Source organism: Strix uralensis, chromosome 7, assembly GCF_047716275.1.
Source record: "Strix uralensis isolate ZFMK-TIS-50842 chromosome 7, bStrUra1, whole genome shotgun sequence".
Taxonomy (NCBI): domain Eukaryota; kingdom Metazoa; phylum Chordata; class Aves; order Strigiformes; family Strigidae; genus Strix; species Strix uralensis.
Window position 1 is genome coordinate 22,346,757 of NC_133978.1, and position 17,279 is coordinate 22,364,035.

Sequence of the window (17,279 nt, forward strand, 5' to 3'; positions counted from 1 at the left end):
ATCTGTGCATTTAGGATGTCTTTTAAGATGGATCCCATATCTGAGCTACTCTTCCCGTTGTGCAGAATAAAACACAAGCCATGGGACCGACTTTGACCGAATTTTTTTGTACTGGTAACTCTGCCAATGGTCTGAACAAAGGTTCTGGTACTAGTTTGTCACTACATAGTTGGCTTGAAGGGGACGAGCCTTGCAGATTACATTCTGAAAGTATGTTGGTCTCAGAATTTTACAAGGTAGGCTTCTTCCTTCAAGTTAGAGGCATCTGCACATTCCTTTAAGTATTGTGTAGTGACTGATGCACTGAGATACATTATTTAAGTTTCACCTCATGACTGGTGTCTGTTTTTTAGACAGTTTAACAACTCTTACTACTGAATAAGCATTCTTGGGCCTCCATGTGAATCTTGCCATTCTTCCAGGCAGAGACAGCTTTAGACATCCTGTGTCTGAACTGGTATCCTAACACACAGCCTTGCAGAAGGAATTTGTCAGTTTGTCAGATCTGAGACACTGCTCTTCAGCCCTGGAAAGGTATGACTGCAAAATAAACTCCTACCTGACACGTTGCCGTTGCAGAGCGTGTTGCACTTCCCTCTTGTGGTGAGCCTCTCTGCAAGGTAACTACTGCATTTTTTTACCAGTTCCTCCTTTACTCCATGTGGTAGCAGCCTCTGGTTCAAATGTGAAAGCTGTGCTTTCAAGTTCTGCTGAATACACTGAGCTCGCAAATGATCACATAGCCAATGACTAGTTTCTTGTTGCTCTACTTTGCTTCTTTAACAAAATATTTCTATGCGTTTAGTGCTAGGGTTTAATTTCAAGTCTAATATTACCTCTCTGTTGAGTAGCAGCAGCAATTTTGTCTATCCTTATACGTCAAGTTCCTAGCACAAAAGAAAACACTAATGTAGAATGTGGCTATAAATTAAGTAGATATTAAGGAGATATTTCTTATTATTTACCAGATGACTTGAGTCATCTCAACACCCTAAAAGCAGTCCTTTCCTAGGAAAAAAGGAAACGACAGTCCCCAGGGAAGCTACTCAGCTTCAGTAATTGTTTTTTAAACCAGAGCACACCGGGTAGCAAAACTACTGTTTTCATCAGTTTGTCCCAATTCCTTCCGTCCAGAATTTTGTATGACATGGCAAAAGCTAGCAACCAAATGCAATTGGAGCATTAGTTCACTAAATAAGGAATTAAAGAGAGGGGAAGATACATGAGTTCAGTTTAGAGAGCTAGCAGAATATTTGTAGAAAAGCCAGGCTTGTTCATGAATAAGGTGTAACAGCTCGTTAAGCATGCTTATTAGCTCTTTGACGGTACCTGAGTAGTTATCACGGTGGGAAAGCAGCCTTCCTGGATACCGCAGAGTGTCTCTGGGAGTGCAGCTTATAGGAGAGCAAGGTCACAGGAGCAGGAGTTTATAAATAGACTTGGGAGCTACAAAAGGAAAAATAATAGTAGTTAGTAGGGGGACACATCAGAGATGGAAAAATGTCTGCTCTCATACTGGTGTTGCCAGGATTTTGCTTAATTTGTTCAGCTTGAACTTCAGGCTCCCTATTTCCTCTAAAATGACGATGAGAGTTGCTGTAGGCTGTGCAAGCTACACATCATCTTTGCAGAGAGCAGAGAGGTGTGTTAAACAGGAACTAGGACCAATTTCTGAGACTTAAGAAAGTGGTGTTATCTGCAAAGGTTTTGGTTCTTCTTCTGCAGAGAGAGTGAGAAGAGTAATTCTTCCAAGAAAATAGTTCTTGGTCAATATGTGTTTATGTAACTGTATCTTGTGCTTTTGTCTGAGGCTGTGTCCAAGAGTGGCATTTTCTGTTGTGTTATGTGTTAAAGTCTACCTTTCTGTTTTGCAAGCATTTGTAAAAATTTTCCTGCAGAACTTCTGTATTATGATACTTTCATTCAACAGCTTTTGAGTTGATCATGAAAACAATTAATTCCTGTGTATCCTGTTACTCTGAAGTACAGGGGGGGGGAGAAATGATATGCCATATTTTGCATTAGCCTTTCAACTTCCTCAGTCTCATTAGAATAACATGCCTTCCAATGTGGAGATCATGTGTTTAGTCAAGCTGCCTTAAAAATTTTCCTGCACAACATTTTTCTAGTCAGTAGGTGGCATTTAATCAAAATAGCACCTTCCCAGAGGAACTTTCATATTTGATACTTTTTTTCTTCTGGGGGAAAAAAAAAATCTGTTCATTTGATCAAGATGTTTGGGTCCACAGTTTCAAACAAGAATGTTTTCACTTTTGTTACAAATCAATTTTTAAATGTGGTTTCTTTTTTCTTGTGTTTTCAAAAGTTGATATTGTTTTACTAACTCCAGACTAATTTTGGTGGCATTTAGTTATGCACAGAATTTTTTAAAAATGTAGTTTAAAATTACTTAGGGTTTTTCTGTGATTATACAGCCTGGTGGTTTCCCCCCCTCCCTCCCCCAGACTACTTTTAAAGGAGCCAAAAAAGATGAGCAAACAGGGGGGTGGGTGTCAAGCAGCAGACTTACACTTCTTGTGTAAGGGTTTGTAGGAAATTACTTCAGGATTGCATGGATTGGAAAAGGCTGAATACCACTGCTTCAGTCTGACCTCTAAGATGCAGGCTATTGAATATACTTCGGTTCATTCCTGTTTAAAACACAAAAAGCATCAGAAAAAAATCCCATTTTGATTTACAGATTTTTGTTGGTGGAGGGGTTTTGTTCCAATTTGCAATGAAACGTTTTGAAATGGCAGAATTTCATGGGACAAATTATGCTTAACGTGTAACACTGCTACTACTGATCAAACCTTATCAGCACCAAGGTGCAGGGAGGATCCTGGGAGGCACAGAGGGTGAGTTGCAGACTGTCTGGCCTTGCTCAGGCAAAAACGCCAGGGAAAGGAAATGGATCCCTTTCCTCTTGACTCCAGCACTAACACTGCAAACTGCCCTGTCTTTTTACAGCCCATCAGTCATGGTGCCAGAGTAGTCAGTGGTGTAACTAGACCTCCTGATCCAGACTAAGAGGGCTCAGGTCTAAGAGGGCTCAGGTCCAAGGGGTTCTGGCAGGCAATAGGCAGAGAAATGTTGCCTCGCAGGTGTGCTGTATGTCTTTACCAAGCTACCAGTCTCATGGCTTCATCAGCATGAGCTCCATTTAATTTAAAGCTGAAGTTTAGTTACCTGTGTAGGTGTGCAAATATGCAAGTTACCTTACAGTCTGCATAGTGGGGCCATGCATCAATACATGCCACCTTATTTTCCTCAGAGGGGGTGGTGCTGCCTGGGGACGGCAGGCCTGAGGGGTAGAAGGCCTCCTCTTGAGTGCCCTGGCCCAGTTTGGGGCTGCCTGGCAGCAGCTGGCTTTTACTTTCTACCTCCCCAGGCTCTGCCCTTCAGGGAAAACCCAGCCAAAGAGGTGGGGTAGCCTTCCCTGACACCCCAGACCTGCCCTGTGTCTGTGCCAGAGGGAGAGGAGCTGAGCTGCTCAAGATCACAGTCCTGCAGTTTTTCGCTTTGTAGTCTGCTGCTTTCACTTCTTTGGGAAGATTTGCTGAAAGAGCTGAACGCCTCCTTCATTGCATATTTCAAGGTTTGCTGAGAAAAATGATGAGTGAAAATGATGGTTAAGCAGATGGTTTAAATTTTTGCATTGCCTTTCTCTGCGGTCTCTCTGTCAGCTTCTGTTCTGCCATTGAAAAGAGGGGAGGAAAATGAAACACAGCCGCTTCCTTTTATGATGTTAAAGAAATTAAAAATGATTTAATGAACATTTTTTAATCAAGAAAAAAAAAAGATAGCTGAATTTTAGCAGAAAAGGCAAAGAGTGGGAAAAAACCTGCAGCTAGCTCGACTTTTGGGCACCGCAGTGTTGAAAGGGACATGCGTTTAGCTGGCTTTTTTTCTAGATTGAAGGTTATGAATGTGTAGCAGAAAAATGTATTGTCTCAGCAAAATCAGCTGCATTTTTTTTCTTACGTCTACAAAGAGAGAAACTTGCCGAAGGGAGAAATACAGACTTTTCAGCAAATCTCCATCCCATTTGGGTTTGCAGTTAGGCTGAACTATCAGCCCCTCAGGTAATGGCAGCTGTAGAGCAATTGCCAGAGGACACGTTTGCTCTTGGTGTAACCAGTCAGGCCATTTGTTGAATCTATTGCAACCGAACTGTACTGCAAGTTGGTTTCTGGAGAAACCTGCAGTAGCTGACCTCCAGCCTCAAGCTGGAGAAGTGCTGTGCTTCTAGCTGTTCTGGACCACTAGGGTTACGAAGATACCTCAGTGTGGGTGGTATCGTTAATGAAAAGGCATGAAACAGGATTTTTCCACTTGTGTGTGGAGGTTGGAGTGACAAAGAAGAGAGAAGTTTAATAAGAATCAACATAAGGGACATTATTTGATGCGGTGAGACAGGTGGACTTTGTAGTTATCTCCAGATCCTTGCCTCAGGAAGCCACTGTATGTCTGACTTGGGCAGGACATCTCATCTTCACTGGGCCGTGCATGATCTACTTAAGAGTGCTGCCCCTGTCAGACAGAGTTTCCAGTTGGTGTTGGTAGAGCTGGCTCCTGGGTCAAGGAGGTTATTAATGCTCTTTCTAGAAACCTTAAACCAAGTTGAGGGTTCTTTGGAACAAGATGCCCTGCACATATACACAAATGGAAGTATGTGGGAGACATGCTTTTTTTTTTTTTTTTCCCCCTGTGAGATTGAGAGGAAAAAGGACGAAGAAAGGAAGGATTTTTCTCTCCATTTTTGTAGGTGAAGGTACAGTGCAGGGGGTTATTAATATAAACAGCCCAAACTGACAAAGGGTGTTGTGGCACTGTCTCCTACTACATTAACTATTAGCTTATCTTTACCTCTTGAGTTATTTTTGCTACAGATAATTTGGTTACGGCTGTTTTGCTCCAGTGAAGCAGAGATTAAGTGGGAGGGCATGTTGAAACTCTGGACTTTCAGCCCCATCAGCAGTTAGTGCAAAATAAAAAAGAGAAATGGTGCTTCCTCTGCTGTGTGGATTAGAAATCTACTAATGAGTATGTGGTTGCTTGAGTCCTGACAGCATCTAGTGAGGGGGGCACCACTGCATAGGGAAGGCTCCTTGGAAATAAACCTCTCTGATCAAACAGCATGGAGGGGCTGCTGCAAATGACCTTCTCTTCTGTGGTTTTAAACTGGCACTAAAAGGGCAGAAATGGAGCACATTTAGGCTTGTTTCTGAGTTAGGAAGGGGAAAACAATGATGTTCTCTCTGGGTTGGTATTAATATTCTTTTCTGTGTCTCTGTGTCTTCTGCTTCTGACATTCATCTCACCACTGTGGTTTTGGCTAGATTGCAACTGGGAAGGTATCAGCTAATATATGAATGGCCTAAGGCAGAAGAGTAGTGGATGTGTTGGCACAGTCTTTCACAGGCTGTATGAGCTTGCTCAGCCTATGCTCAGAGCTGCCCAGAGGCCTCATAGCCATGTCAGTGCAGCACTGAGCTCAGCCAGACCTATGTGTGTCTCAGTGGGGCTCACTAAAGTGGCCAAATATGACATTAATTGGAGTTGCCCTGGATGTGGGTAGCTCAGTGTGACCTTGCATCTGCTTGGAAAACACCCTGTAGATTATACTTAGTTTAGCTAATGCTTTTGAAAACCTGGTCAGTTTAAGACTACTGTCTGTACAGGCTGGAGCAGAGCATTTTGCTTGGGATCTAAGGTATATTTCTGTTTGCAGCAAATCTACAGATCTGCTTAATTCATGGTATAATCTGTAAAGGGATGAACTAAACCCATGATTTTGCTGCTGCCTCTATTCATCTTTCTTTCAATAAATACATTTCCACATTAAGGGATGAGAACAATCCTTTGGGACTCTTCTGTGCCAGAAACATCGCTTCATTGAGAGAGGTCCCTGCAGTGTATAGGCAATCGCTGTCCTGTCTTATTACTTAACCCTGTTGAACAATGAAATCAGTCCCTTCGACTTGCTGCTTCTACCTTCAGAAACATCAGGAGTCTCCAGTCTGGATACTGCCCTAGCTTAGCTGGAGAAGAGAGTTAGTTTTCCTCTGAATACTTTTTCAGGCATCTGAGTGAAGTAGATGTTAACAGAAAACAGATGGCTTTAACCTCCTAGGGTAAAATCCCCTCAGGTTTCAGTCACTGTAAGGCCATGATCCCACTGATCCCATGACTCTCAAGGTCACCATAAAATTCTTGGGGAGAAGGAATTTAGGAAATACTTGAATTTCCTGTGTAAAAATTGTTTAAAAACCAATTATAAATTTTTCAGATGTGTTATTAGGGAGAACAAAAAAGCAGCTAGACAACTGAAAAGTAATCTTCACCCAACCCTGTAGCTAATCTAGGCTCCTTTATGTTGTCAGTGAGCTTATAGTGCTTGTTTGCCTCTTGATCTGAGTAGCTGCCTTGACCATTTTAGTAGAGAGTTCAAGGCCTTAGCATTCACCTCAGCATTCAAATGTATTTATTTTAAGGGTACTGTATTTGAGGAAGGACTCAAACTGTTGCCTGTCCTTTGGGCATAGGTTGCACAGAAAGCATGAGCTTTGTGGTGCTGTATTCCTGTAGTAGTTTGATAAACCCTAAATTTAAAAACAAAATGAAACAACAACACCCCCCCCCCCCCTTCTTGGTGACTATGGTATGGGGGGACATACCTGGTTACTCTCCACCCAGGGAGTGGAGATGCAGTGCCTGCCAGGTTTGTGCATAAGATGAATTGCTTTGGGAGATTGGCAGATCCTGAGCATGTGGTTGGTTCATTTGCTCTTCACTTCTGCTTTCCTCAGGAAATAAGTACAGCAGCTAATCAGGTGATTCACAGTGGAAAGTTTAAAGAGCAGAGTGGGAGCTGCTGCATACACCAAGATGTCTAGTAGGACAGAAGCAGTAATGTTCATTTCTCTGGATGTGGTTATTGACTGCAACAGGAGCTGCAGAGTCTAGGAGCCCAGGTATGTCAAGAGATTTGCTGTGAAAGCAAAAGACTGCTGAAGGAAATTGCAGTATTATCTGCAACTGTTTTGTTGTGGTGGGATTGTATTCAAACAGCAAAGGTTTCAGTTAAGGTTCACCCTAAACTGCAGTACAAGGAGGAAAAAGGATCCGTGATTTGCTTGTATCCTTTAATCTAGGAATTATAATAGGATTGCAGATGTAAGGGGTATATCTGTTGCTGCTACTAGTGGAGATGTTAGATTTGGTTTAACTACATGTCCTTATCTAATGAGCTGTTGTTTTGAAATTATCAGAATTGCCCTGGACTTGTTCCTTTGAGTTTTCTACAACTATGTTGTCCATGACGGACCAGAAGCATTCTGTTTGCTCTTGAGTTGGTGGCATTGTTTCAGTTCCAGGAGGACCACATCTCAAAAGCAAGTATACCCAATATGTCTGCTTCTCTCTTGACTGCAGTATGCCAGTCAGAGAAGAAACTGTTCCCAATGAGATATTTAGAAGCTACTTTTTAAAACAGAAAAAATGAAGAGTGGGTACATGAGGGAGACCCTAAGTCAGTTTTATAGCTACTTTTGGATTGCATGGATATGCTCTTCAAACAAAAAAAAGAGAAATTAAGTGTTTGAAACTGAATGATTTGTGAGATTGTACTGCAGAAATGATTTGGCCAACTTAGATCTACTCAAAAAGTAAAAATATGCTTGAACAAATGAAGTCCTAGTGTAAATGAATGCAACTCTTCGGTAGTAATGGTGTCACACCTTCTTGAAACAAGCTGAAATGATATTTATATTGCTGAAGAAGTACGGGCTGTGTCCTACTGAAATGGGACTTGTTCTCTGAACAGTACTCAACCTTCTCTAAGCTGACGGGTTTTTTAAAATCCCTGTGTTACTTGTATTTTGTCAGCTATTTCTATTTTAAGGCACTGGTAATGTTAGGCTCCTATTGTATAAAGCGCTGTACCAATTACATGGACCTGGCAAGGATGGGTAGGATATTGAACTTTGCAACTTGTTTTATTTCATTGCAGCCCCGGTATTTGAGAAGATAAACCGAGTGATATCAAAGAGTAAATCTTTTTGGTGATATTTTTAGGTTTGCCTCATGAAATGACATCAAGTATGATCATTAGACATAGAACTGATAGGTGTAGATAATTTAAGGAAGGCAGAGGGACCCCAGGGAGGAAGAACTGAGGTGATTGGGAAGGACAGAGGTAAAAGTACATGGACAGCACCTGGCACACTGTTCATTCTAAGGTACTGTCATTTTCTGGGAGCACAGTGGTGTGAGCCACAAAGAGGGAGTTTGTGATTGTTTTGGGAGAGAACTAGAATTTATGAGAGAAGGTGGTTCATAAAAGAAACAAGTGATGTCTTCTACTGCTTGGGTCTGTTATGGGATCAGGCAGCTTTCCTGGGGAGGTAGTGGAATTCCTGTTTCTAACATTTAAAATGATTGACTGGCATGACTGTATCACACAGTGGATTTTTGGGTTGCTGTGAGTTGTGTGTTTCTGATAGTCACCAGAATCCTGGGTTTTAATAGTCAAGGAAAGACTGTTAGGAGAAGGAATATTTAAAGCAAGTAGTCCTAGTACTAGGGGTCTGATATTTAGTCTAATATGCCTCTTGTTGTCTGGACAGTTGGAATAAATAAGGAGACAAATTGTCCTCATTTTGCTTTCATGTACTTTGGAGATTAAAGATTTCCATGTACACTCAAATATCTGATACTTTTCGCAGATACTTACCATAAAAAGTGGACCAAACTCTGAAATTTGATATGAGACTTGATTGTGTTTTGGTCAACCATCTTTCTGTGAGACCCTTCTCTGATAACAAATGATTTTAAATGTATAAGTAAACTTTTTGATCTTGGTGCAGTCTGGGATTTTGTAGCTGTATGGGATCATTTTTTGAACTGCTGGAAGTGTTAATCCCAGATAAATATAATTGAAATGTCATTTAAAAAAATCATGCTTGTTTAGCCACTAAACTTTTAGTATCAACGTTCTGCCTGTACTTTTGCCAGCTTTGGTCAGGCCTTTCTTCCCTTTTGTCTCATCAGGCTGAAAAGGCGTAGCCACATTGCAGTATGATTTCACACAAGCTTCATTTAGAACAAAAGGGGAAATACATGAATAAGTTCCACTTCCTTTCTGTTACCTGGCACTACTTGCTGAACAATAGCATCAGGTTTATTTGTTATATTTTCACTTGCATGTCTTTTAAAATCTTTATTATTTAGACTTTACTTTTTGTGTCATTGTGATATTTATAACTTACCAAAACTGAAATAAGCTGTTGTTTACACTGAGGATCAGAACAAATGCTGGGATGTAGAAGAGAGCCAACATATAAGACCTTTTCAAAATGTCTAAGCTATCCTTAATACCAAAGATACTTCGATGCTGCACTCCATGATATTGTGATTGGCCTAGAAGAATAATTATTCTCCCAGAGGAATAGAAAAAGGATTTAGAAGTCCAAATGAAATCATAGATGCAAGAAAAGGCTATTAGGAGAAGGAATATTTAAAGCAGATAGTGCAAGTGGAGACAACAGACTAATATTAGAGGACTGATATTTAGTCTAAGATGCCTCTTCTAGTCTAGACAGTTGGAGTAAATAAGGAGGCAAATCATAATCCTCATTTTGCTTTCACGTACTTCTGGAGATTAAAGATTTCCATGTATGCTCAAATGTCTTACATAGTCTGTTATAATTAGGTCTTTATTAATGAAGTTGTGTGTACATATCTGGTTTCAATATTCCTGTGGAGAGGGGAAGAATTCTTTCATTACATAGATTCATAGAGTGAGAATTTTTTGAGTGACCAGTCCTGCTTGTCTTAGCTGTGCCAATAGCAAGAAGGGCCTGCTAAGTAAATTATGACTAGAAAGAGAGAAGATTGGTAAACACATTTGCAGTGGCATTCAGTGCATTGCAGTTCAAGCAGTGACATTGATTGGTCAGTCCTTGACCTTCTGAGGCCAGCATAAGCACTTCATTTCACCTCTCCATGCCTCAAGTTTCACCATCTGTATGGTCTGTATGCCTCTGTAAAGGATTTTGGGCTTCTCTATGCAAATGACCGAGGTGAATGTAGGCACTGGGAGTGAGTTACTTGTTACTTAGCATTGATTTAGGCTTAGCAGAGTAGCTTCCAAGGTGAGAGATTTCCCTTAGGAAGAGAATGGTGCCGTTTGGGATGTGAGAGCAGCCTCACTGAAAAGATAACTCTCAACTATGCTCACTGAAGCCCTAGAACTTTCTCAGCCCCAGGCTTTCTCAACACACTGTAGAGCTTCATGATGACTCAAGTGGGCCAAAATCCCATACCAGGGTTAAGAATGACATATGACAAATATAACTCCCACGCAGTCATGAGGAACGAGTCTTCCTGTTTACTCTGCGCAGAGAGTCATCACACTTCTTCTGCTCACAGGGCTATGTTGTCTTAACACAGATAATTAAGGAAAACAACAGCAGTGAAACAAAATGTTGTTGAGTTAGGAAGTTCCAGATTGACATAATTGGAGACTGATCAAAATTTTGTAGCCCTCCATCTCCTAGAAGAGGATGGAGTATGGGCTGTGGTAGAATAAGTTACCCTCTGCTGTAGTGTGAGGGATCAGCATTACTTCCAAGCGTAGGTGTCTGCTGGGACCATCAGCTTGCTGCAGGTGGTGTGGTGCACAGTGACAATATAATGTCACCCTCTTCATGTCTGCAGTATGGAGCTACTGTGTGAATGTGGAAGTGACACTGGTTCATCTGGCTTGGAGTGGGCGGGATGCAAGCAGTAAATAAGCTGCATAACTGATAGATGGAGAATCCCAAATATAGTATTAGTGTTGGCTCATAATTTCTAAACCAGCCTCATAATAGTGTTTTTCAAAATTTATTTTAAGGGGTGTCTGTATTGGTAGTGCAGATCTGACTCAGTTTTTTAGTTACATTTGCTTTTTGCCATTTTTATTCACAAGCTATCAAAGAGACAGTGTAGAGAAGGAACCAAAGAGACAGTGTAGAGAAGGAACCTATTTCCTAGAAATGGAGGTACATTGATATTCTTCTTTGGGGCAGTGTAATGATGTGTTAAAGATTCCTCTAGGCTCTGAAAAGACAATATATTTGGTAGGTAAGGTGATGAGCTATGTTCATCTTGGTGACAACTCCCCAGCTGCCTGCACACACTATGATAATTTGTGTGTCATATTTTGAGTAGTCAGATGATGTCCTAGACACCAATAAGCATATGGCTGATTTTGATGGAAACGGGAGAAGGCTGATTTCCATTGGTGTAAGTGTTGTCATTATGTAGACTCTGGGTAGCAGGGTGAGCTCACAGAAGGCTATGGCAAAGGAGTAGGATTGCTACAGATTCAAGGCTGTGTCAGTGACCTCCCAGAAGACTATGGATGAAAACAGGGTTGTAAAGTAGATTAGAAGACTTGGGGTTGAGATGAGGGTACCAGAAGAGTTCCTATACCTATAGTGCAAGATAGACCCTTGTAAGTTCAATTTGATGGAAATGAGCCTCCTAGAAGCACCCTGCTTCTTCATTGAGGCATATCTATTTCAGTTTACAGGGTCAGCAAAACAAGTAATGCTGTAGTGAAAATACGTCTTGTACAGAGCTGTACATCTGCAGTATAGAAGAGCTGAATGTTGCTGCCATTTTGGGCCAGGACACAGATGTGGGGAATCTTTGGCTTTTCTACACAGCTCCTATTCCAGACAGTGCTTCAACCCCACTCTAGGTGGGGAATGCATCAGAGATGTGCAGCTTAGTTTAGCATCCATACTCAATGAAATGTGTAACCTGGCTCTTGGGTAGTGCTCTTCTGTTGCAGATTTGATGATGGTTATAGTTATAACTTGTTTTACAATTGGGGTGACTGAAGTATAGGGAGATGATCTGGCCCAGTGGCAAAGCTGGGGCTGGAATCCAGTTTTCCTGCATGGTTTATCAGTTTGTCCTGCCAAAGCCCAGATGAGTTGTGTAGCACATACACATGTGTCTCATGGGAGAGAGCTTGTTCATGTGATTGCAAGGTGGTAATGCTCTTGTCCAGGAGGAGAGTGCGTTGCCATCAGAACTGGAAAAGTCAACGGCTGTCAGCATTTCCATACTTCTAAACTCCCCAACTCCAATAGTTAAAACTGTCAGTGTCTAGTTTCATGGGACACTTGACTGGTAAGAGATGATGCTAATTGTAAATAACACAGTATCTTTAACTTCAGGTCTCATTTCAGCATGGAAAAAGCAGCTGAACTCACGTGGGAGCTGGAGGATTCACCTGGCAAAGCAGGACAGCAAGAGCAAAGCCCTGCTGATGTTGACAAAGCAGAAGTGCCAGGACAGCCTGTGCACAGCAACGACAAGCCACCCCAGAGCAATACCCTCCAGTGGGAGACTCTAGGCAGGCAGTTTGTAGAGTATGAGCAGGTGGCTCCATATCTCATCCCAGAGGAGCAACAGAGAAGGCTGCTGGACTTTCTTCCCCTCTTCTTAAAGGTTTGTTCTCCTTGTTGTCTTTGGTGTAGATGCCAAGAATGTAAATTTGAGTTTCTGTTCCTCTATCCATTCTGTGGTCACCCTAACTGCCAACGGAGTTAATTGGAGCATGATCCCTTTGTCTAGGTGATAATTACTTTAATTCCATTGGCAGCCTGGGGAAACAGTTTCTTGTCCTCCTTTCATCTAACTACCCTGCTATGTTAGCATGAGAAAAGTATATGGGGGAGCACTGCTTTACTTTCATGAATGGCTAATTTCTATTCTTGAAGTCAAGGGATATGTTGATGAGCCAGGCATGTTTCAGAGTACCTTGTGAAGAGAGTCACTTCATGTCTGCCTCAACTATTTTATTACTTAGTTGGGGGCTGAGCACAGTTTCAGCCTGGGAAAATGTTGTTGTGGCATGCAGCCAGCTAGAGGAAATGCAGGGATACAGTCATGGAATTTTTGGGTCAGTGACAGTGCTGATATCTAATTTTAGTGCTTGAGAGAGGAGCTGTGTTACAGACAGGGAAACTGTGGCATAAGGAGAGGAAGGTCGTACTGTGGTGAGGGACACAGCTGAGAACTAGAACATTTTAGTTAGCAGACAGCCCTACCCCATGCCCTCAAGCTTCCATCAGTCAACAGTTTCTGAGATGGCCATATTGAAAGGTGAAACTGGAAGAGCTCTGTAATGAATGGGAGTCTTATGGGTTGCTTTAGTTTTCTAGTCTGTGAAATGTACAGGGAACCGTTTGAGTGGACCATACAGCAACAGAATGGCAGAGCTTATAATGAGAGGAGCAGAAAAACTGGCCTATCTTTAAATGTACTGTGGCTATGTTGTAGTACAGAAGAATTGTTTTTGTCTTGAATTACCTTGGGTATTTATGGGTATTGAATCTGTGTTTTTACACTGTCTCACTATGTAAGTATTTCAGAAAGAAAATAAAAGCTTTTTGCTGAAACTATATTTTAATGATGGCATTTTTCAGCCATCTGTACTTGTGAATTTTCAGTGTTCTTGAGTGACCAAACTCAGATCCATCTGTTCCCTACCTGGCTGAGTTGTTTTTCTAAAAAGAAGTCAGTGGGTAGGTGAGAAAAAAAAATATTAATGACATGGTCACTCTGTTTATATGGAAGCATTGTGGGACATCAGAAGTGATAGTCTGTAGTGAGAGGGACATTTTGAACTGTGTGTGCAGGGAAATCACTGTACTCAGGGCTATGAAGTCTTTGGTGTCTGTGACAGTAAAGCAGGAATAATTCCAGATAGTCATAAACGTTTCACTTAGCTGGATGGAGCATGAACCTGTGAAGCTTATAAATCCTGGTGCAGAGCAGGACTTTGAAATCACTGTAAATGCTGGTGTCAGTTAACAGCATTGAAACAACTCAGCTGAGTTGTGGGCAGGATCTGGTGATGCTTATGGTGAAGAGTTTGCTGTGTTTGAGTACAAGCTTGCCCTGGTCCAAGGCAGTGCAGACAAAATGAATGGAAGGGTCTGAAAAGGCAGTGAGTGTATAGCCTGGAGTATCAGAAGTAGCCTTCTCATTTAATCTAAATGGCCCTACAGATATTTTATGATTACTGAACAAAGCTTTCACTTTTCACCACTGCCTCTCACTGGATTTGTTTGCATAAAAGAGTGTTCCTGCTGAACCAAAGGCTATATTTGAGCAGAAGAGCTTTTGCTCCATGTATGTGCCTGTCACTGGAAATTAATCTCTCTCTGCATATGGCACTACTTGTGCTGCGACAGACTTGACTCTCTTGGGAGCTCACCACCACTTTATCAGGTCACAAAAATTCTGGCTTTGCAAAGGAGCAGTGTTCCTTCCTCAGCCTTCAAAAAATGCTCTTCAAAGTCAGATCAGGACTGATAATTTCAGTTTTCTGTAAAGAAGCACCTTCTTATTCCATGGATTTGCTTTTTAAATGGCATGCTGAAATTGCACTGATTTTCTGAGACAGCACAGTAACAAGATACAACCTTTTTTCTTGAAGCAAGAGGCATCTATTCTGCTTTTCCTAGAGCTGTTTCCAGACCACCTGTCTTCCTTCCTCTTGAAGCTCCACTGAAAACATACATCCTTAATGCTTTGAGGGTATGAATTCATTCCAACAAAGACAGGCTTTTCTGTGGAAGACAGTTTCCCCAAACTGCTCCCTCCCCACTTTGTAAGCAATGTATTGTAGGCTTTTTGTGAAATTCTTCTGCTGAGGTTTTCCTGCCTCAAATTTACAATGAAGTTGAAATTCCCAGATCTCAAGGTTTCTGAGTTCTGATGTGGCTTTAGTTTTTGAATACCATCTAGTGAACAGGAAGTAAGCAAGTCTTGGTGAGATGAGATTATGTAGAAAAACTTTAGATTTGCTGATCATTAACTAAGTATGAATAGCAAGAATGCCTTCCATGCGAAGGTAATTTTTTGGAGTGAAAGTTTCAAAGGACTGAGGAAGTTATTACTGAACAAAGGTGGTGAAAACTATAAAATCTAGAAGTCTTATGAATTAAAAATTGGACAGCAAAGTGGGAAATTGCTTATTTATCATGACACAAGAGAAATAAACTTCAGCACTAGAGAGTCAAAGGAAAGCTGTTACCCGGGAGACAAGCTGAGTATTGCTAAAGGACTGGCAATGTTGTGCATACGCATCATGTGTTTCCCTTCTGTAGGGCTGAACTTCACACGCTTTAGGGTTGTAGAAGGTGATTTACTGAATTGCAGTAATACTCGCAAAGAGAGGATTTTACAAAGAGGGGATATTTTGGCTACAATATATATTCAAAATGGAGATGTGAACTTCTCATTAGCTTAACACTTGATTTTGTGCCCTAAGAGAGAGAGTCTTACCCTTCATTTTTCTTAGATGTATCAGTGGAGTTTTGCAGTGCTTTGTAGGCATTTAGGTTCAGATGTGTGGCTAAAGCATGTTGGCCTTGCATCATTGATTTAGGAGTGCACTGTGGAGGATCAGGTCCTTTAGCTTTGAGTCATCACGTCCTTCTCCATGTGACTTTTACTCCCTTCATGTACCAGCCTTCTGCTTTGTGCTAAAGGCCCTGGGCTGGCTTGGGGAAACACATCTTGGTTTGAGTTGTGCATTTATGAAGTTCTTACAGAAACCACCTTGCTTCCTCCTGTTTAACAGGAGACTGCATAAGTCCTTTCCCTCCTTGGAGGATTTTTCATCTCTTACTTTTCCTTTCCTTGTTTGATCATGCAGATGCCAGTACATCTCTGTCTTTTTGTCTTAGAGTGCTTTAGCTCTTATTCAGTCGGCTGGAGAGAGAGGGCACTAACCAGGAGCCACCTGGGGCATGGGGGTGTATTACTCACTGTTTCGCCTTGATGTAGAAGGAAAAGGTGTAGGAGGAAAATGTTAGCCATCTGCTTGTGATTCAGGCCTAAACTGGGAGTAATTTTAATGTGCCCTCTGTATCTTCCCTCCTGGTGCCTCAGAAAGTATCAGAATGTTCTATTACATGGCTGGCTTTTGAGCTAGCATCTCTCCATGAAGTGTGGAACAGGAAGGACAGATGGCAACAGCAGACATAGGGAACTTGTGGCAGAACCTTGCACGTATAGAAACGGGCTTAAGAGGAAGAAATAAAATCATATTACATTGATACCATGTTATTTGAGTTTCCCTTGAAGGCAGACATCCTAAAATGGAGTCAGGTTGATATTCTTCCAGATAAAGATCTTTTACAGGCTCAAGATGAGTATGGAACTGATTAGGTCTGTTCATAGAGCGTATTCTAGAGGTTCATGTCTGACCCACAGTAAAATCACCTATAAAATCAAATCAGAACATTAGTGGCCTCATCTGTAGTGAGATGGACTAACTAAATATTTGCAGAATGGTAGCAATGCTATAAACCTTTGATTGCTGCTCTCTGCTGCATATAGTCTGAACTAAAATTTATCGTGCCCTTTCTGTTAGCAAAAGCATGAGTATAACAAGCCCTTTCTGAAGTGTTCAGAGGGTGTTCCTCTTTGAAGGGCAGGAATCTATCACTGCTTTCTTCTGAGAAAGAGTATAGCTTAATGACAAACACTGTATATTCTTAAGTGGCAGTGGGTTTCTTGTCATTGTATTGGCCCAGCTTGGTTCTGTTCTTTATAGATCTTCTCTCACTTCTGCATCAGAAGTGGAGGAACTGGTGGATCTTGCTCCTGCAACTGAGGGTCTCTGAAGATCATTTATGGTCAAAATCTGAAAAAATTAGATTGCTTTTTTAATATCATTGATTGATTGAAAATTAATTGGTAGGCGCACTGTGCAATTGCATTTCACTATTTTGTAGCCCAGAAAAATGAGTTGAGTGCAGTACCAGAGGTCAATGAAGTAAAATGAAGTAAAAAGTAGGTGCTTCCCTAGACAGACAACTGGCACTTTGTGGGGAAAGAAAGCTTGTCCACAAGCTGCTGTCAGCAAAGAAAGAACAAGTAATTGAAAGCAATGGCAGGGAATGAAATAATGTTTGTAGAGGAACTTCATTCACAAAGAGCTGCACTGATTTCTTGGCAGACAGTATTATGGCATGTCTGCTCCAAATTATTTTAGGAGAACAGATGTCTTAGTATTTTTGTTACCTTCCTTTCATCAACTGGCCTTACAGCTTGATTTTTCTGAGCTTTTAGAAGGAGGAGACTTTTGTAAAGAAAATTTTCAAGGTTGCTGGGGACAGAGGTGGCTCAGCCTAGTATTTAGAGGTGAATGCTACACTGTTGCTAATACATTGATCTTTTTCTCATTAGATGTTCTATAT

The 17,279-nt window shown here is 41.3% G+C and overlaps 1 protein-coding gene across 3 annotated transcripts in view; it reads left to right on the forward strand.

Moving 5' to 3' along the window:
* The first annotated feature begins 6,887 nt into the window (after nt 1-6,887).
* WDFY4 (WDFY family member 4) overlaps nt 6,888-17,279 on the forward strand; it is a 148,592-nt gene continuing 138,200 nt past the window's right edge. For all 3 annotated transcript variants that reach the window (XM_074874849.1, XM_074874850.1, XM_074874851.1), the window contains exons 1-2: nt 6,888-6,977; nt 12,237-12,510. In XM_074874849.1, the coding sequence (XP_074730950.1) occupies nt 12,250-12,510 (261 nt within the window). In that variant the 5' untranslated portion in view covers nt 6,888-6,977; nt 12,237-12,249. The remainder of the gene's footprint in view (nt 6,978-12,236; nt 12,511-17,279) is intronic.